General features: G+C 46.1%; 2 protein-coding genes across 4 annotated transcripts in view; one reads left to right on the plus strand and one right to left on the minus strand.

The window, feature by feature from the left end:
- Positions 1–287: 287 nt before the first annotated feature.
- LOC119449357 (RE1-silencing transcription factor) lies at positions 288–16,644 on the plus strand. 3 transcript variants are annotated; one of them, XM_037712527.2, is made up of 4 exons: positions 288–480; positions 2,238–2,427; positions 8,491–8,631; positions 15,377–16,644. In XM_037712527.2, the coding sequence occupies exons 2-4, from the start codon at positions 2,281–2,283 to the stop codon at positions 16,343–16,345; spliced, it is 1,257 nt and encodes a 418-aa protein (XP_037568455.1). In that variant the 5' UTR covers positions 288–480; positions 2,238–2,280; the 3' UTR covers positions 16,346–16,644. The 3 variants fall into 3 exon arrangements, with proteins under 3 accessions (XP_037568455.1, XP_037568456.1, XP_037568457.1); XM_037712528.2 differs by lacking the exon at positions 288–480 and adding an exon at positions 1,030–1,363; XM_037712529.2 differs by lacking the exon at positions 288–480 and adding an exon at positions 1,375–1,646.
- Positions 16,339–20,539, minus strand: part of LOC119449356 (TBC domain-containing protein kinase-like protein) — a 37,547-nt gene continuing 33,346 nt past the window's right edge. Inside the window, exons 23-25 of the mRNA XM_037712524.2 lie at positions 19,685–19,830; positions 16,682–16,811; positions 16,339–16,469 (exon numbers count right to left, since the gene is read on the minus strand). Of these exons, the coding sequence (XP_037568452.1) occupies positions 16,356–16,469; positions 16,682–16,811; positions 19,685–19,830 (390 nt within the window). The 3' untranslated portion in view covers positions 16,339–16,355. The remainder of the gene's footprint in view (positions 16,470–16,681; positions 16,812–19,684; positions 19,831–20,539) is intronic.

Here is a 20,539-nt window from a genome sequence, read left to right on the forward strand (position 1 = left end):
TAATTCTTTAGTATAATGAGCAGTCATAGTTGCTTAATTATAATATATCTAGAATAAAACATATTTCAACATTCTCTTAAAACGTAATTTAACGCCTAAAGCGTAAAATTTTGGCACTACTTTATTATGTCTTTAAACATATAACTTATTTAAACAGAATGATGCGCGAACAGGGTAAATGCTACGAATAATTTTTAACTATATGATAAAACAAGGTTTTATTCCAAACCTACAAAAATCTAATTTGTTAAAAATTTAGTAAGCCTAGTTAGTCCTCGCAATGCGCCATCCCACTGCGCTGCGGACCTTTTCCCTTGAAGAAGGCTTAAGGAACATGGCGTTGTGAATCGAAGCGTGCGTCGCGTCGAATGAATTGAAATCCGTGATTAATTAAAACTACTGGCTTTCCGGGTTAATTTACGAATCAAGGACGAACAGGCACTGCTTACGACGTCGAAACCTTCATCGACCAAAACACAGGTAAGTATTGTAGGCCTAAATTTAGGCCAAAGCATATGTAAGCCTAAAAGATCTTTTTCCGACCGCCCTTGTGCAGTCGCCATTTTGCTACTTGACTAGCGCAGCCAGCCAGTGCTTGTGCCCATGCCGTTACCATAACCGTGACGATGTTGAGATTCTTTTAATGATTGAAACTGCTGCGTGAAATGTTGTAGGGCAGATATGCGTCAATTTAGTTCTAGTCGAACTGGTAACCGCCGGTGCCCGCTCGACTGACGTTCTGCATTCTTACGCTGCAGTCGATACGCCGCCGCTGCTTCTCAGTAGCGATTTCGCCCGTTGAAAAGGAAGTACATAAAACAAAAATAAATCAGAGAGAGTGCGTTTGGTCGATGGGCACATGTCGTTGCCGTTTAGCGATGGAAAAAAAAAGGGGGGGGGGGGGGTATGAAAAAATAGTAACGCCGAGGCAGGGAAGCTTGTCTGTAGGGTTGCGCAACACTTTCATTTAACGAGGTTTTTTTTTTTTTTTTCTTTTTTTTTTTTCGTGTGTGCGTCTGTGTGTGCGGCGGCGGCGCAGTTTACTGCGCTGCCGCTTGTTCTCTTGGCCCGCCGCCGTGGCCCTGCTCGAGCGTACTCGCGCAGGCCGTGCAGGGCCGGCTGGCGGCATTTTTGCGCTCCGCGTGCACGATGCGTTTCGCAGTGCGTCTCGCATTCACTCGTCGTCGCAGGCGAAGCAATGCGCGCCGCGAAGGCGCTTGCCCAGTAGGCTCCACAATGTTTTGGATAAAGTTTGTGCCCTAGAGAGTGCCGTGGACGAGGGGGAATGCCGGCGAGCACGTTGGGCCGCCGTCGTCGCTTGTTCTCGGCGTCTCTGGCCATCGGGAGTGGAAGAACCGTGGGGGTTGGTCCCTGGATGTTGCTTTTTTTACGTGCTTGCCGCGCGAGATTCGGGAGCCGATGCAGATACGAAACACTTTCTCCCCCCGCTAAATATGAAGATAAAAGAAACCCTTTGCTGCACTTGTAAGCGAGCGCCTCTTTGTGTGGTGTCTGACGGCGACGCGTAGATGCCTCCGGAAAATTGGCGCAGTTGCTTTTACAGAAACAAAGCTGATGCTTCTGCTGCCTTATGTGAGTGTCTTTATCTGAAGTGTTCTGCGCGACCTGCACACAACGGTAGAAAGGTTCGTTGAATAATTACACTTGCACGTGACCACGCTTTCATGTTGATCTGGTTGACTTGCATGTTATGAGCCGCGCACGTTTCCAAGATTGCAGTTAACTTCATAGTCGGGGAAGCGCGTTGCAGCATTATATGCCGTCGTTTGTTAATTGAAGTTGCCTGTTTTACCTGTGTCGACATGATAAAAGCTCCTCGGGGATGCGCTGCTGAGCTCGAGCATTTGATCCCGGCAGCGGCGGCCGCATTCAGATTGGCGCGGTATGCAAGAACGCTCGTACATGTGAATTGAGCGTACGTTAAAGAAGGAGATGTCGCCAAAATTAATCCCCCAATCGGCACGCGAAACTCTAGACATTTAAATTTAACAAGTAGAATAGACACGTAGCCATCTTTCTTCAGCCGTCCTGAAGATTCAGTGATGAGGATACATATCTGTAACTTGGTAATTAAAGCCGACTCTGCAATTGAAAACTATGCTATCTAGATGACATGCGTGAAAAGTTGGCATTTCAATGCACTGGCTGAAATTGCACATAGCTAATCCTTGTGTGAAGGGATGTCGTGACGAGCATCTGTTTTGATGATGTCGCAGTGGTGGTGCATGGAAGCCTAAAGCAGCCTGACTGAGTGCCAAGATGATGGAGGCAGCGACCCACTTTGTGGAAGTGGTGCCCGAGGACATGCAGACCCTGGGCACCGAGGAGGAGATGCTGCCTCCTGTGTCGGCATCGGTTGTCTCATCATCCTCAATTATCAACATGAACACCCTTATCTACTCACAGGTGACTACAGGTCTTTTGTAGTTAGTGAGCTCACCTCAGTGGCAAAACATAATTAATTTGCAGGGAATTGTTGCTTTTCGATGATGACTCCAAATCGACGACCGTAGTGTTCACGCACATGGCAGTGATCACTATTGTGAAATATCGGCACATTGTGGTCAATTACAAAATTTAATGGGGAGAAAGAAAAGCTCACGCTTGTTGCTTGTAACAACAGACACCATGTCAGTATTGAAATCTATGCAACACTGTTCACGCACATGGCAGTGATCACTATTGTGAAATATCGGCACATTGTGGTCAATTACAAAATTTAATGGGGAGAAAGAAAAGCTCACGCTTGTTGCTTGTAACAACAGACACCATGTCAGTATTGAAATCTATGCAACACCATTGCAGAGGGGACAAATATTTGTCAAAAGTGAACTTCCCCAAATGCTAGCTAGCCAAAAGTAGCCCTAATAAACACATCTTGGTGATATAATGCGAAGCCCTGCTAGAGCACACACACTGGCACGTTCACCAGCCTACCAGACCATGAGGCATTGCATTTATGGAAGGCAGGTCAAGTCTTGACTGCACTGGAACTTTTATAGGTTTAGATAATTTGTGCCATATATTTTCTTGCTCGCAACCGTTTAATGTGCTGCAGACATGAACACAAAATTTTTATCCAACTATCATGGCATGTGCCGCAGTGCCTGCGACTGTCGCGTTTTGTACAGGCCGAGCTCAATGGTAATATTAAAGGTCTGGTTGCTATGATGCCATTTGTGCAGACAAAGAGTGAAATGCGAGCTTGCATTGCCAATGACGAGATGGTTAACACAACAGTGTTGTGCGGTCGTGGGAATGCTGCGCCACTCTGCACCGACAGTAATTTGTTGCTCGAGAAGGGTCTTTCCCACCGAAATTGTGCCACTGCTGCACCACTAAGTAGTTTCGGCGGTGTGAAAATTGGGAAGGTGCCGCGCAATATAATGCAAACCATGGCGTCGTTGCATTCATTAGCCACAATCATTCAGGACGTTACAGCCAAGCTGTTGTGACAGCGGACCCAGTCTAATTGATTCCTATTTTTATGCGCCAATTGTGAGGTGTGCTTGTGACTACAGTGAATTGGGTGGCCATGCTGGCTTTGCAACGCCATGATCAACGCAGTAATTTTACACGTCGAGGGCTGATGGTGCTCTGTACATTGAGAAAAAGGTGTTCATCGTACTTACTGTTGTTGCTTCCTTGCAACTGTATTAGTGGCATGGTATTACTTCTTTAGAGGGGCAGCTCTTACCCGCCTGTTTCTGCGTTGAACGTCGGCGTAACTGAGCGAACGCAGCACGCACCAGGGGATAAAATATGGCGCGAGGAGGAAAGCGGAGGAAGCTAAATAAAGTCCCTATATATTCTGCTTAATAAAATATTTAGGGAATTTAGAGGAAGCCACCTTGAAGCACCACGCCCGCTCACGTCCATGCATGCACGGCAGCGGCGGCCGTGCGGGGGAAATAAAAAAAGAACCAGGAAGCATACCTCGTGCATAGCGTTCACCGCAAGTGTTTCTCGGTAAAGTTTATGGTTGCATTAGCTGCAGTTGCCGGGAAGCGGCAACTTTGTGGCCAGTCCATATATATGGCGCCCCGTGTCGTGGCTCTGCCAGTCGGTGCGATGTACTATATTGCGAAATGAAAATGTGTATATGCCATGCTGCAACTTGTAGAACATCCCAATGAGGTGCAGATGAGCACTGTAGGCAAATTTGTGTTCAAGAACAGCAGAAATATGCTGCATTCAGCAATTGAGAGCATTTGTAGGCCTTAATAAGTATGGCCATGAAAGGAAGCAAGATGTCTCCAAAGGCTGAGTTATTCCATTGTTTGGAAAGGATGCAGTTAATAAAAAAATATGTGGCCATCTACCTCGCATACAGCCGTGTTTTCATGACAACTTGAATGTGTGCCAAGGGATGGGTTTGGAAACTGAGCAAGACATGACAACCCGTGTGCCATTCTTCTATACTTTGTTTACCGTGCACATAGTTTCATTTCAACTGGTGCTCCTGTCAAACTTTTCAGTGTGCAACATTTGTCTTGACATGCTGTAGCTGGCAGTGGCGTGAAAAGCTTCTTTTGTAATAAGCAAAAAAAAAAAGAAAACTTGATAAATGCAGCAGATAAAAACTGTGTCCCTTTGTTGGATAAATAACCTATTACAAATAGAAAGCAAAAGTCATAAAACTCTTAAAACCATATAACCACCAATGGGTAATGTTTTCATTGACTACCATGTGCGACCTTTCTTGTGGGCCTTGTATTGCTTTGCTCATTTGGAAAACATTCTGCAGGATTATTAGCAGACATGATCCAACGTGTGGCTGTGCTTGAGTGCTACCACATCAAAAAATTTGTTTTCAGGTTTGAAGATGTTATTAGCAGTACGCCCATAAAGCTGTGGACCCTATCATTGCTGACAACTAGCTTGGTACTTTTTTGCTGTACACGAGAGTTTCTAGAGCTTCTGAAGTAGTGTAGAGCACCAGTTGGTTCATGACAACGCATATGTGCAGCGCCTTGTCTTTGTCTCATTGTTGTGTGCTGAAAGTATAGTGTGGAGATCACATACTGGAAGTACACGCCGTTTAGGGTGGTTGCATTGACAGTGACCAAATTTTGTTGCCTTTCTTTACCCTTTGCAAATTTTGCGGTCAGTGGTACAGTCCACATACACATAAAAAGCACGTCAGCATACTCACTCATGAGTGTGCTGACTCACAATCACTCCACAGACATGAGATAAAAGGGTGAGTGATTGTACAGGAATTATTGGCAGAGTGGATGTGAGTACTTAACGTAGTATCCACTTCCACGAGTATCAACAAAAGTCAGTGTGAGCGAGAGCTGGTGAGTATGTGTGGGCATGAGTGAGCATGAGTAAGTGTCGTATTTACTCGAACTAATGCACACCTCTTTTCGGAGAAAATGGGCCCGAAAATTGCCTGTGTTTTACAGTTAGATATGAAACCAAACCAGGTTCATACCGTTGGTAACAGTCAACCGTCACACACAGCGTCATCGCCATCACAAAATGGCAACAAAGCACGTTTTTTGCTAATGTTGCTGTTGGCTCGTTTTGTGCTCAACCATGCCAATAACTTTCGGAGATACTACTTCTCTCGCGAGATTTCGCATCACTCGGCACTAAATGCGTTAGTGCAATCGTCCACCGGTGTTTCTGCGGGTGTGCCAAGCTCGCTGTCACATACTTCGAGAAGTCTGATGCAGAGTCTCGCAAAAGTGATAGCAGTATCCAAATTGGTCGATCGAGGATACCAATCCTGTGTGCTATATCTGTGGCCAATAAAGCGCAAATGGCGACGACGGTGCGCCGCTTTCATTATGAAAGCTCATTAAAAAAATCCCATCTATGAAGGTAAATTCGGTACATCTTTGTCTGATTGCAAGCGTTGCGTGCATGCTATATTTTTCTTTAATGAATTGGCAGCATGTTACACTCAGACACACTTTTATTTTCTTACTTTAAGCCAGCGAAAATTGGATGTGCGTTAGAATCGAGTAAATACACTATTCATTTAGCGCCGTATTCAAATATGTGCCTCAACTTGAAGCCACTACTTGGTCAAGTTGAGCTCAACATTCATTGCGTTTCCTTAGGTGCATTCACGTCGGGCATCGTCTTGGGCCGGACTTCACCAAGCTAATTTGTGGCTTTTAAGTTAAAGGGACTGACAAGCAATTTTTATGGTACCCGTTTTTTTGTGCAACAGAAAGTGTACTGGTCTGAGTGTCCAACCATACAGTGGTAACATGGAAAATGCCGTGGAACATTTTTATCAGAATTTTCTGATCTGCATTGAGGATGTAGCCCAAGAAACATGCTGGGAACAGTGATAAGTGAGTGCGATAGCAATTATACGCCAACATTGGTGGGAAATGGACGACAAGTGCGGCTTTAGCTATAAAAAAGTAATATTTTGTTTATTGAGCCAATGTTCCTGCGGTTCATGTATTATGAAGCGTTGAATTATATTGTCACGGGGATTCACAAGTACACTGGAGAGACAATATATACAGGCTGCTGCTACCAGAGAATGGCTGACAGCATCCAACGAGGGTTGTCCCGTCTTCTTCCTCTTCGCCTAGCACAGCGGTCCTTTAATGGCAGGCTCATACACAATGCCTCGTAACAATATTTACAATAATAGGTGGTGTCCGGAGCTATGCCCCAGCGACGGCTCCCTCCATGTAACAAAAACTCATCTCCAAGGCCATGCTGTTGTTGGCTGCGTGCGCCACGCTTCTTTAGCCAAGCTAAGTGGTAGAATATGCCAGTAGTGCTGTAGGTGGTGTCCAAAACCCAACGTCTATGACGTGTTTCTGGCCCCCAAAATCGTTTCCGTTGAATTCAGCTAGCAAAAGCATAAACTTTAAGATCCGCATTTTAAATGCAGAGGGCACCACCCTATGACTGAGGCGTGCATTTGGAGACCCACCTATTATTGCAGTGCTTGCATCCATTCACGGCACAATTTATTGATGGCATTTTGTACCTAGCAGAGACCAGAGAACTCGAGGTACTAACACACAAACTCGCATGTGTACAACAGCCCTTGTATGTGCCGTGATAATAGATTGAACAGCTCGGTCCGCTCTGCTGCTCCACTCGTTACCACGAAGGCAGCGTTGCTCATTAGCGTGCACTTTTTTTTACTTCATAATGCGCATCGGATAAAGTGCAAAAGTCCAATAATATACGAACTGCAATATTACGCAATAAGTATGCTGTGCTTAATAACAGCCGACTTACGTACAGTAATCTCATATACTACATCCAAAGTGCCAAGACTTCACTGCCAGCCACTTACTGGTCTTTTGATACTTTTGTGACAATTTAAAATCGCAAACAGCGTGCTGGATTATATTACTATAAATCAGTGGTCATTTCATTTCCATCAACGTGTTGCAACACATGTTGGCCAGTTGTCAGTCCCTTTAAGACGCATTTCTGAATACGGGAGTTATTCTGCCGACCTTGCATAAAAAGCACCGTAGAGCAGCTACGACTGTTTTTTAAAAATTTGGCCAATCTCGACTCCTTATTGATTGACATCTAGAACGGCAAACAGCTCTTTTGTAAGGACACTGTGGTGAACCAGGCGCATTCATTTATCTTTTTTCTTTTTGTTGATCGACCGTGTAGACGAAGCTGCCAAGCATACACATGTGGTGGCATCTGTGAAACCTTCTGTGATGTTGTGTCAGTTGTTAGTTGTGAGGTTCTTGTCAGACTATGACGTGAGCAATGCTGCTTTTAGTGCTTCACTTAACTGATGGCACGTTTGGAGAAGTCCCACTTTCAACTGCAGTAGTGATGCCTTTTCTTTAGCGTTTTCTTTTTTACTACTATTGTCAGGACAACCCATTGATGGCCAGTTTTGTGATAAAACATAAATGTCCTGGAATGCCCAGGGCTGCTTAGCAAATACAGCTTTTTGTTGTAAAATGGGGCACCATAATGCGATGACCATAGCACACCATTGTGAGCTTGCTTGAAGCTCGTCACTGACTGGTTGAATGAAAGGCAAGCTTTTAACAGACACCATTGCTCTGAGCATTCTGGTGTAAAGCATCAGGTCCTATATGGTTGCATCAGTGAACCTCGCACAAGTTGTATTTCTGCTATCAAAAGACTCAAGAACTGAGTGTTGCTGGCTGTAAGAATATTTTTCATATTGAGACAAAAGTTAACTTGAAAAGGCTGGTTATCATATCTGTCAGTGCATGTTGATTGTCAAAGTAATATAGAGAAATTAAGCTTCTTTATTTCCTTTTACCTTAGCAGATGACTGTGAATATTGGCGTGGTGCATAATTTGATACTTCACTGTTGTTTGGCTTAGCTTATTGGTTTAGTCCATATTTTGGTATGCTGAGCATGCCGTGCTGTCAAGAGTGTGTGGTTCCAGGAGAAAAGGCTTTAAATGAAGCATTAAATTAGCACAGTTTTCATTTGCCCACTCCCTAAAACTTAAATCTCAATTGCATTCTAGGGTCCCGATGGGATTATCATGGAGGGTGATGAAATAGGACCTGATATTGTGGGTGAGATTGTGACTGATGACAGCCCTGACATGAAAGTGCTGCCTACCAACCAAGTTATTCACATGGACTTGGCCCGAGAAAAGCACCAGGTGAGCAGATGAATTTTTTTCGATCCACTGTGCATGGCCGTACACAACTTGCAGCACTAGACCAGTTTGTGAAACCCGTGGCTGGGTCCTTACAGAGCTTCTTTTAGGAATGTGTCTCTTGCTCAACAAAAATGATTCGATCTGCAGTTGCATGCTGCTCTAGCTCTCTTCAGTCATTCAGAGTGTACCCACAGTTGCATTGGCACATCATGTCACTCATTCTCAGAGGCTAGCACCATCACAGTTTTATCATTCTCCGCCACCAGGGGCGCGATCTTGTACGCGTTCCAAAATGGAACGGAGGCGTTCCGTTCCATCGAGCCGCACACGATTGGCCAATTTCAACCGCGACGTTCAAATTGACCAATCGTGTGCGGCTCGATGGAACGGAACGCCTCCGTTCCATTTTGGAACGCGTACAAGATCGCGCCCCAGATGTCACAACTACAGTCAACAACCGATCTTTCGCATATGCCTCATAATCGGGATGTCTTCGCAGCACTGCCACATACTCCATTGAGCTGATGTATGAGGACATCTGAAATTTCGGACGCTAGAACCCTTCGCTGTACAATATTTCAGACTTTCTTGCATGACCATAGGTTCGAAATGGCATGAATTGACGCCACTACTGCTGCCATTTTGATTATCCCCCAGCCTCGAACCCGTGCTCTTGCAGTTCGCAGGCAGACATAGTAGTTGTTTTGTGCTGGTGTTTGGCCTCGCTGCTGCGACGTTTGCTTTTAAGCTTCCTGCTGTTGCGGTGTTTTTATTTAAAGGATTTGCCACTGTTGGCAATGATGCCGACTTCACATCTGTAATCCTCGCCAATGGTGTTGAAGCATGGCAAGCGTCTAAAGTGAATGCCGGTTCCCGAAAGTTAGCTTTCTCGCAATAAAGTGGTATTATACAGTCAAGCATATGCGATGTATTTCAGTGAAGCAAACCAAGAGTGCAAAGGGGCCACTCTCACGGGACACAAAATGTGTTCCTTAATAATTACACATGCGCGCATCCCCTGTATTCTGTCACAGTACAAGCTCTGAGGTGCCTAATAAGTGTCCTGGCAGGACATTAAAGGGGGCCCTGAGCCATTTTTTTTTATCGAAGTAGAGAAATGCATTTGAAGTTAAAAATTGCTATTTCAGAAATAATTTGCCGCCAAAAGTACTTCAATGCGTTCAGCAGAAGTGGAGGTATTGGCAATCAAGCATAGCGGTCGCGGCATTTCCATTCCTTCAATGATACACACTGCGAAGCCTACAGCGGAGAGGGATGTGCCCACAGCGCTCTGCCTACTGAACATCACCGTGGCACGCAGTTCAAGTTTGATTTTAGATGTTAATGTAGATGCCACTCCTTTGATTTTGGCGCCTATGATGCAATAAACGTAAGCCAGACGTGGTTGTCCTCAGCGAGCTGCAGTGCGCTTAGCCAGTGGACTCGCCGCAGCACCCTGTGGCGGCCACAGTATCTACACTACGTAGCAGACCGCAGCTACATGCAACTGTAGTGCGTATGCGCAGTGTTTCCTTTGTGCATGACATGCCTCTAGTCTGACTGTGCTAACGTGGTGCGAACTGGCTTTGTCCTTCGCAAGCTTGACCGATGGATATTAGTCACATCTAACTTCGCATTTTGAAGCGCTATCAATAAGTTCGCCAAGGCATCTTAACCAGTAGCGGCCAGGAGTGAGTGTGCGCTGTCAAACGTGTCTGTGGTCTGACCTTAAGTTTCGCGTGGTTCAAAGCTAGTTGAGCGTTCAAAGCCAGTCGAAATTAGCGGACCCGACTGCTACAACACCGATAAGCAGGGTGGCCAAAATTTAATTCCAACGTGGGTGGCCGAGCGCGAGCAGCCTATAGTCTGCTTCTTCTGGAAGTAAATGATTATAATCAAAATTCGAACGCAGATTTTCGCTTACTAAGCCTGTTTACTAAACTTGGTCAGCTTGTGAGCTCTGCTCGTGAGCTCCACACACTGTGCAGAACTGCAAAACTTGGCTGAGATGTTCACAGCAGTGTGTGCTATCCGCAGACAATGTTTTTTCACCAAGCCCGAGGGGTGATTCAATACCCCTTTAAAGCTATTTCGGATGTGACTGTGGCGCTTTGAGCCCTTCAGGGCAGTTAAAAGCATGTCTTTGTTTTTTTTGGGAAGTTTTCGCGGTCCCTTGGGAGTCCAAAAAATTGGACGTTGATTGTACCCATTTCTCAATTTTTGCTTTTGGTGGAGGTATTGCTTAATGCTTAATCGTGGTGCCGAAGCCAGTGGCCATTGTGATCAAAAATGCTTAGGAAAATATTTTCGTACATTAAATGTGGTGAAAAACATTAAAAGAAAGAGCAAGCTAAACAAAAGTGTAGTCTTCATGCTGGCAGTACAGGTGTGTAACATTAGATGTTCATGACAGTAGTGTCTAGTCCGGGCATGGAACTGCTGTGCCATGCTTGGTGTAGTGCACTAAAAGTAATAATTGCTATTGTCCTGTGCCACTGAGAAAATAAAGTTCGCAGGGGTGTGCGAATATTCAAATTTTTTTATACAAATAGAATAGTTCTCGCTATTCGATTTGTATTGTGGAATATTTGCTTCATTCAAATATTAAGGGACAGAAGGAGTTTTTGAAGTCTACAGGAGGAAATATGAGTGGCCCAAATGATTCTGCTGCAGGAGAACCATGGTTGTTGTGCAGACACACAAGTTTGTGAGCGAATGCACAGAGGAAATCATTTATGCACAATAGTTTCCAGTTAAATATGCATGTCTCACTTTAAGCAGCACATGGATTTTCTCTCCAGATTTAGGCAAATCTACTTATTATTTGGGCAATGTCGCCATGCTTGGGTTCCTTTAAAACGACATGCGATACTGTATGGTAATTTGCTTCGTTCCTTCAATGAGCATTACAGTTCTACTTGCATTTGCTGACTTACTGTCATTGTCATAGTGCGCCAGATACAGTCCCATTTCCTTTGTTATCATTTACAAGGTTTTCAAATAAGCCAAAATCCGGTTGATGATAGCTTTCATGCGACGTCACGCACCCACCTTATCACTGTTTTAGGGCACCAACATGGCGACTACGAGCACTTCAGTCCAATCCATCTTATTGAAAGCTTTCACGTGACGTTGTGGACCCAGCTTATCATCGTGTCGGTGCACCAACATGGCGGCTACAATGATGTCAGTGCAAGCCATCTACAGTTAAACCTGGATATAACGAAATTGACAAATTCCTGAAAAACTTCGTTATAAAGAGGATTTCGGTATATGCAGGTTCGGCACGAAAATTCGAAAAAGAAATCCTTACCGTATGTACTATCGCTCAAGATTTACTCCCAATACACTAAAGTTGCGATGAACAAAAAAGTCCCAGTTTCGTCCGAAAGGCGAAGCATCGATTGCGACAGCAAATTAGCAGACAGCTATACGAAGTAAGGATAGTACAGTCAAACCTCGTTAATATGTATCCGCTTAATGCGTAATTGCGGTTTAAACGTAGTCGCGATGATTCCTCCACCCAGCCCCCATTGAACCCCATGTATTGGCTGACCGCTTAAGCCGTAGCCGCTCATTCCCCACCAAACGGTTAGCGCGTACTATTTTTCTTGTTCTACACGTACAGGCACAAATCGGCAAAATGTCATGTGTGCAGACATTCGATTCTTGAGTTGCGACGCCTGGACGACAGTCGCCAGCGATAGTGAATGGCCACCATGACATATTTCCTGTTCGTACAGCTGTTGCTGATTGCCGCGCACAAAAGCATGGCATTCGAGATAAGTTCCAGGTAACGCGGAGAAGCTGCCGGTAGGGGGTGCGCATTTGCTGTCGCCGTCGGAGTAGTAACCGCGCAGAAGCACATTTTTATTGCGAAGCGCATTTGAGCCGTCACCGTGGACGTCGCTTTGAGGTTCAGTGTAATGTCCAAACATGACAACATCATCGCCGCGCGCCGTACGCTGTGTGTGCGAGTGAAAGCTTGCGGGGGTCAGGCAATTCAATCTCGTGCATGCGAGGGAGAAGGGGGGGGAGGGGCGGAGGCGCTTCCGCACTAGGCATGGCGGGGGAGGCGAGAAAGGGAGGCGTTTACTTTGGCGGCGGCCGCCGTATCTTGGAAGCGATCTGCGATGTGAAAAAGTGGCTTATCTTCAAAGCAAACTCCAGACAAGGTCAATATCTTGCGTTCGTCGAAGCACTCATCCTTGGAATGTCACACCAGGTACTGGATGCGTGGACACATGTCGAGGCGTCGTGGACACAAGCGCGAGGCGTCGGAAACGAAGAGCTAGCGACACGATCGTAGCGTTGTATAGTGCCACCTGGTGTCAGGTTAGTGAAGTGAAGCGCAGAGACTTGCGCAGTAACCAAAGAGTGGCGCTGCCAGCGCGCTGAAAAAAAAAAAAAACAGGCAAAGGAGAGTGCTGGCTTGGCGGGCTAGGCCAGCTGCAGCAAGCGGCGGGATCAGGTTTGAATGAAAGGAGGGGGAAAGGTCACGCCTGCGGCGGCAAGATCGCCGGGTCGAGGGATGCAGGCCCGCCTCTCGCACGCACACACACGTGCATATCCCTCGCTTCGCAGTTGCCATGAATTTGAGCGCGCGAAGCATTCCGTCGCGGCGGAGAATTAAGGTGCTTCCGGTTGCTGCTCGCGCAACAATGACAAAATTTGGGGCGAAATTTCTAGGTTGTCGGCGGGGAAAATTCGTTATTTCGAGTGGGTCTCCCGCTGCCACTTCATTACATAGAAGTCTCAAATACTTCTATGGAGTAACGGCGGGGAATAGAAAAACTTCGTTATATCCAGGAATTCGTTAAAGCAGGTTTAACTGTATAGCAGTATATCAAATAGTGTAAATAAGTCTTCTGCTGCCAAACAGACTACATGGAAGTTTTTATATTTTGCTTTGTTTAAAATGATAAAATGTTCAATTCGATTAGAAAATTCCATTATTCACACGCCCTTAATAATTCAGCAATGCACATGCTTTGACTAGTTGGTGCATTATTGACTGAGTGTAGTGCACAATTTGAACAATGGGCGAGCAACTCCGTGTTGCTCGTCCCCTGTCTTTTGTTCAATTTGTGCGCTAGACAGGCAGTGGACCACAGGGAAATGTTTTGTTTCACTGTAAGTGATCTGGCCAATTTCCCTTTCTCCTGAAATTTGTAGAGCAGTTGAAAAACCAATGGCTCACTAAGCGAGTATCATCTGTCATGAAAAGGAAACACCTGCGTTAAAGGCGGGTGTGATCAGGATGCAACAAAGATACAGCTGAGCTGTACATAGGACGCATCAAACATGAGGCACGTGACAAGGCCAGGCATACTGCGCTCGCTGAGGATACATCCAATTTACTAAGCTCAGCATCTTCACAGAATTCATTGTTGGGCAGTGCTCGGGAACTAATCAATGAAGTCATCAACAGCAAAGACATATTCCGAGAGGAAGAAAACACCAGCCTATCAAAGTTGCTCAAGTGGCTCACTGATGCTGTGATGATGCAACAAAATTAAAAACAGCCGAGAACTTGTGACTAGCACAAGCTATGTACCTGATCTTAATGTGTACCCAAGTATTTTATCATCTAAAAAGGAAATGTGCTTCTAAATTTCTCAACCAGAAATAAGTTATAATCTGTCTAGTTTGTCTTCAGTGGTTGCAAACTTATTCACACGTTATGTTCGACATCGTTGCTTGCTATGAACCACAACATATCGTCCTAGTGATAGTCTTAGTGGTATCCACTGCGTTTGATATTCCACATTTCTCGAACAATGAATGAAGCAGTAATTTGCAAGAATTGGCATTTTTGTCTGCTGAAGCCTTGTACAAGAATGTTTATTGCGCAATAGAGAAGAGCCGCAAGATATTTATTTCTGCAAGTGTTTGTATAAATTATGGCAGGCTGCAGTGCATTTTACTATTATTACTCTGTTTCATACATAGCTGGCAATGCTACTAATGCTTGAAGAGACTTATCTCGCTGTATGCATTATGATATGAAAAAAAAAACTGTTTCACATCTGAAAAAAAGATATGGGTACTCATCACATAAAATTTAGTCCAAACTCATCCCACGCCTGGTGCCTATTGCGATAAGATCTTATCACGCACCATATGCTGCGAGCACGAGCCATGAAAGATGGTGGCTGATCTGCACGGTCCTCCCCCGCATACAAGGGTGGGTGCTTTCGGATGCGTTCTCACACTGCATTGGTTGGGCTGTGTGGAGAGCAGTCTGCTGATAGCATCATTCTACTGTAGCAGCGCGACACTATCAGCCGCGAGTAGATGCAAAAGTTTTTCACATTGTACTACCGAACTGAAGATATAGACAAGACACCGGTCGCTGGGTTTAAGATTGAAGCGATAACCTTTTTTTTTTTTGTCATCCAAATAATTTTTTTTCCAATTTCCTAATGATTCGGAAATGTTTACTGCCCCTTCCGTTAAAGAAATTTCCGTTGGCAACTGAACTTATTTGCATATAAGGTTGACTTTCAATAAACGAAGCAAATTGCCAATTTTACCAACTGCGTTATATAGAGGCTTAACTGTACTACAGGCCCCCTGAAGGGAAGCCAGGTTACCTAGAGGCCTGCCATCTTGTGCACAACCATGGCAGTGGGGAAGAAAACAGCCACTCTATCAATCAGTGTACCTCTGCACTTGAATAATGATTTTATTGCAACAAGTGTTTGGCATGTAGCATGATGATGCATGCGACACTGTCTTGCAGGAGACGCTGAGTGGGCTGGAGAGCCTGGAGGGCCAAGGGTTCATGAAGGGCCATGCCCTGCACTCGCCAGTGAGCCAGATGCTGCTGCAGGAAGGCGAGGCCAACGGGGAGATCATCCTGGTGCCAAACTCGATGATTAAACAGGAGGACATCATTGAAGGGGGCGAGGTAGTGGTGGGCCCATCGCCCGACATGGCCGTCGAGGAGGCCCTGTTTGAGCCCACTCTGGAAGAAGAGTGCCGCGCTCTGGCCCCCATCGAAGAGGTGGGCTATGAGTGCCAAGACTGTGGTGCTGTGCTCAAGAGCCGCAGTGCGTTCAAGAAGCACGCCCGCATGCACCACGGGGTGTCACGCAAGGCAGCCCGCAATGCCAGCTATGCCAGCTCCGAGGAGAGCTCGCTGTGCCCACTATACTCGTGCCCGTCGTGCCCGTACATGTCTCCTAGACGCGACAAGCTAGACAAGCACATAATGAAGCATGTGCTGCAGGAGGGCTTCCATCCGTGCGGCAAGAAGCGCCACAAGCCCGAGGCCCCCCCGCAGAGGCACCGGCACAACGCCGAGGAGTATCGGTGTCCCTTTTGCCCGTACACGTGCACTGTGTACAAGGCGTACCGCAAGCACCAGAAAGCGCACATGCTGGGTGCTGCCAAGCTGGCACCCGTCAAGCTGAGCTGCAAGATCTGTGGCAAGGACCGTTCCACCGAGGCCGACATGCAGAAGCACATGAAAAAGCACCGCAGCGGGGAAAACTTTGTGTGCGACGTGTGTGGATTTGCGAGCATTCAGCTTAAGAAGATCATCCAGCACCGACGCATGCACACGGGCGAGAAGCCACATCTCTGCCCGCACTGCAGCTACAGGTCCGCCCGCAGGGACAACCTGCGTTCGCACGTGCGCCGCATGCACAAAAAGGAGAACATGTACATCGACACGTTCAACCCCAATGAGGAGGTGGTGTATGAGTGAACAGCTGTGTTTATTGGGCCACTCGGGAGGGCAGCTCCAGGAGGCCTGCCATGCGCAGGGCCTCGATGCCGCCGTGCAGGAGGCACACCCGCGCCTGGCCGCTGCGCACCAGTCCGTTGGCCGCCTGCAGGGAGCAGGCCTCGCTTGCATGCCGCCACACACAAACCCTTTCTTTCCTGAGATAAAGTGCTGCTGCTGAATGGCCTCTGCATTCCAACCTGCATTGCTGGGGATCTCTCTCAAAAAGGGATTCCTTACCTCGGTGGGAAAAACTCGAGTAAATAAATGGGTTGACAGTTCTTGCAGGAGAACAGTGTGTGCATGCACAATACTCACACAGACAGCAGCAGTGTGTTCCTTTTGGCTGCCTGCCACGACCACCATACGGCCACCTTGCAGGGCTGGTTCCCCCCCCAAATGGCTGGGTAGCACATTCTGGGCACCAGGAATGGTGCCCCGCTGATACCTGCCTTTGGTTCAGGAATTTCTCATGGTATGTTTAAGTTGCACTAGTACTACCTTTCTCGTAGACATTGCAATAGTTTGGAGTCTGTCAACCTCTACAGTGACTTTATTTGCTAGTTGGCAAAGACATGATGTCACAGTAGGCCCTTGTTGCCAAGTCTATTTCCCCATGAGGTGTACCTATGGTAGGTACAAGTTAGGCCTGCCTACGTAGGAATGAAACTTTGGCCATGCTGTCGTAGCCATTGGATCGTGTTAATTTTGACTCAACCAGCCTCAAGTTGCGCGAAGTCCAGACCACACTCTATGCCAGCCATACCTTGCGAGGAATGGCGGTGCGCATCATCTACAAGGGATGTGTGCCAGCGTGCACTCACTCCCGAGCTCTCCTTGCTAGGTGTGCTTTGTATTGAGCTATTCAGACAGTGCTTCAAAATGCGCAATCTGGATTTGCCTACTCTCACTGCTGGACTAAGTCTGTCCGTAGCACGGCTCGCAAGCACTCCAGCCCTGCAATGCACTTAAATTTACTGCATAGCGTAAATACCACGCCAAACCCTTTTGCTGTAGGCAGGGCACTGCCCCACTCCTTTAAAATGGAGGACATTTGAGGGCAAATTCGAAAGGTAAATGTTGCGCTCATATTATCTAGGCTCGTATTAGGTCTTTTTGAAAAATTCTTTCTGCAATATATTCGTTCTAAGGCTTCTAAGAAAGGTTGTTCAGAGCTTAATCATAATGGATATCTGCAGGTACAGCAAAGTGAACTGATGTTTTACTTGGCAAAGCCAATCTTTATTGACGGGTTTCCAATTTTTTTTAAGGAGCAGTACAAACAGTTGCAATGAAAAAGGGGATGGAGGGAGCATGTCATTGTAAAGACAGACACGACAACCTGCAGTGCTGAATGTCTAGTAGATCCATTTCATTGGCGAATTCAGCTCAAAATACATAAACAGAAGTACAGGCTCAACTTGTTTTACTGCGACAGCATTTATACTCAAGGCACATTTGCATTTTTGCCGTTGTGCTGTCACAGTACCGACATGCAAGTGCAGCACTGTTGGCATGGTCAGAACATTACGCTAATACTTTCTTTCGTTTTATTGCGAGAGCAATTATATGGACACTCCAAAGTGGTTTTCTGCCGTCGGTGTAGCCGCGCGCCGTATGCTGTGTGTGCGAGTGAAAGGGCGCGAGGGACGCATGCTTTCACCGGGAGCGAACGCACGGCAGAGAGCAAACGCGCATTCTGCACCGTGCTCCATGAAGGGCTGCAGAATTAAGCGTCTCTTTCCTCCTTTGCAATCACCATATATATATCGAGGGAGAGCAAACGCGACTTCTTCCAACGCGCGAAAGGCCATGGGGGGGACGGGAGGAGGGGGGGAGGTAATGTTTAGCTGCAGCATCAAATGCCTATTTATATAAAAACGTTGCGAGGCGAGAATGTGGTAAAAACTTCCCCGACGAGTGTCCCATTCTGATCTCGTGGAAAACCTCCGAGCCGCCCCCAGAGGCACCGGCAACCGTCAACCAATGCGAACGCGGGCAAAACGCCGACGGCGTCGACAACAGTTCTGTGCGTTGCTGGTGCTGCTGCATGTCCAAGTTTATACAGCTGATAAAACTACTATCCTTACTCCATATAGCATATAGCTCATCTCGTGCACCGAGATGCGACCCCTTTAACGCTGCTGGACCTGATCACACCAGCTTTCTGAAATGCTTTGCATTCTGGTGAAACTAGATATTTTTAGAGTGCAGTTCTTAGGCGTCCGTTCCTGCAGCGAGCATCGTACCTTGCTAATCATTAGAGCGAATGCGCAGGAGGTGGGTGCAGTGGAACCATGGAGCGGCAAGCGGAGGAGGAGGTATGGCCAAAGTGTGAGAAGAAAAGTGTAGTGCCATGCAAGATGGACTATGGTGACGATGGTGCCAGAATAGCGCGCATTGTTACGGTGCCTCGATGCGCTCGCTCCGTTCGCGGAGGTCTGTCTGTGGCAGCCACACGCTGCCTCTTGCAATCTCCCAATTAGCGAGGCAGTCGCGCCACACTTCGCTCTCTTTGGAATGTGCCGCACCAGCCAATATATTGTGAAATGAAAACGCGTATAGAGCTGCACTCAAATTTCGCATTAGAAAGTATTGTAATCGTAGGCGAATCTTCTTTTTCATTTCAAGGAAAGTGCATAAAAATGTAAAATTAAACAGCAAGCAACAAATTCATTTCGATGTGTAGATGAAAAGTGATGTCTGCCGTAATGCATACATTGCTTGCAGATTACAATTTGCCATTTTATTTCTTTGTGATTCCCCATATTTCTATGCAATTTCCCTTAAATAAAAAATGAGCTACGAGTAAGCACTTCTGTCCATATACTCTTGTCTCGTGCTGAACTTGTCAAGATGACCTACTTTTCCTTTCTACTGCCCACTGTCGTTTGTAGCCAGCTTAACAATTTGTAAGGACTGTTAAAGCGCAATGAAAACACGGACAAAAAAGGCACATCTGTATGTGTTTTTCGTCCGTGAAACAGTTCTTTATAAAAATATAATACTAACGTGCCCAGACTGCCACATTGCTGAAGATTAACAAAGTTGCATTGTATTGCAGCCATTCTTGAAACAAGCTGCATCATTTTAAAGCAACCATCAAGCAGATTCAATGGTGCCGTTTCATTACAGGACTGTACAAGTTGGAAATCTGATGGCATTTGTGCAATGGTAGCTGCCTTGTCCTTGCATCTGTGTTGCAAAATTTATATATTATGAAAGTAATACCACAGGTTGTTTTTCACTAAGGACAAAACTGAACAGATTGCTACACAGCAAATTAATATGTAACCTAAGCACTTCATGCTCAAAGGATACTCGTCAGGTGGACGCACATCGATAACAAGAAGACGCAGCTTGGAGCTCTCTCTACGAGACAACTCAAGCAGACCCAGCAGATCCCTAGGAGAGATTCGTGGGCAGAGTTCGGCCTTGAGCTCCTCCAAAGGCACTGGCGACATGCCCTGCAAGACGAGGCTCAATCAGATGTAATCAGCTTGGCATATTTCACAAGCAACACCCAGGCTGCATTGCCTGTGGCAAATTTTGACTACGTGGATACTAACCACATGCAACACAAGATCCTAATCGGGAGTCAAAACTAAATTTCTGTTTGACTGTGTGTAATCAAGGAACTGCATACTGTTTAAAGGTATGAAAGGATTTCTGCTATTAGTTGTGTGGGCCTAACGCATTTCTATGCCCATATGGTGCACAATTTACCTGGTCTGTTCGAGCTAAACCTGCCACATCTGCAGGATTTTCATGGCAAGCAGCAGAGTGCACAAGCTCTCCTTTGATGAACAAAGATGTAACTGAGTTAGTAGATTTGGGTTTTATTGGCATAGCAGCCAGTTCTGGCTATAATGCGCCAAGGAATTGACTTTTTTTTTTGCAGCAACGTTGATCATCAAGTTATGATTGTTGGTTTTAACGAATCTGGGTTAATTACTGGCGTTATTTCCTTTGAGAGGCATTTTTAATCTAGAATCAACCTAGTTGTGCCAAATCTTCCTTGAAATCTGGCAGTATGAACGAAAGCAGCACAAACCATGCTATCTTTGTCAAGCAATGTGCACCAGTTTTTTTAATGCAGTTTTGTTAGGCTCTTGTACACATGCTGTGGGGTAGTGTTCCTAAGCAACCTTGTGTACCTGAACTATCCTTTGTGCA

The sequence above is a fragment of the Dermacentor silvarum genome, chromosome 4, assembly GCF_013339745.2.
Source record: "Dermacentor silvarum isolate Dsil-2018 chromosome 4, BIME_Dsil_1.4, whole genome shotgun sequence".
NCBI lineage: Eukaryota > Metazoa > Arthropoda > Arachnida > Ixodida > Ixodidae > Dermacentor > Dermacentor silvarum.

What these genes read in the sequence shown, in the direction of transcription:
- LOC119449357 (XM_037712527.2), top strand. Translation starts at nt 2,281, where the DNA reads ATGATGGAGGCAGCGACCCACTTTGTGGAAGTGGTGCCCGAGGACATG. An exon ending in ACACCCTTATCTACTCACAG is followed by an intron (nt 2,428 to 8,490) that starts GTGACTACAGGT and finishes ATTGCATTCTAG; the next exon opens with GGTCCCGATGGGATTATCAT. An exon ending in TGGCCCGAGAAAAGCACCAG is followed by an intron (nt 8,632 to 15,376) that starts GTGAGCAGATGA and finishes ACTGTCTTGCAG; the next exon opens with GAGACGCTGAGTGGGCTGGA.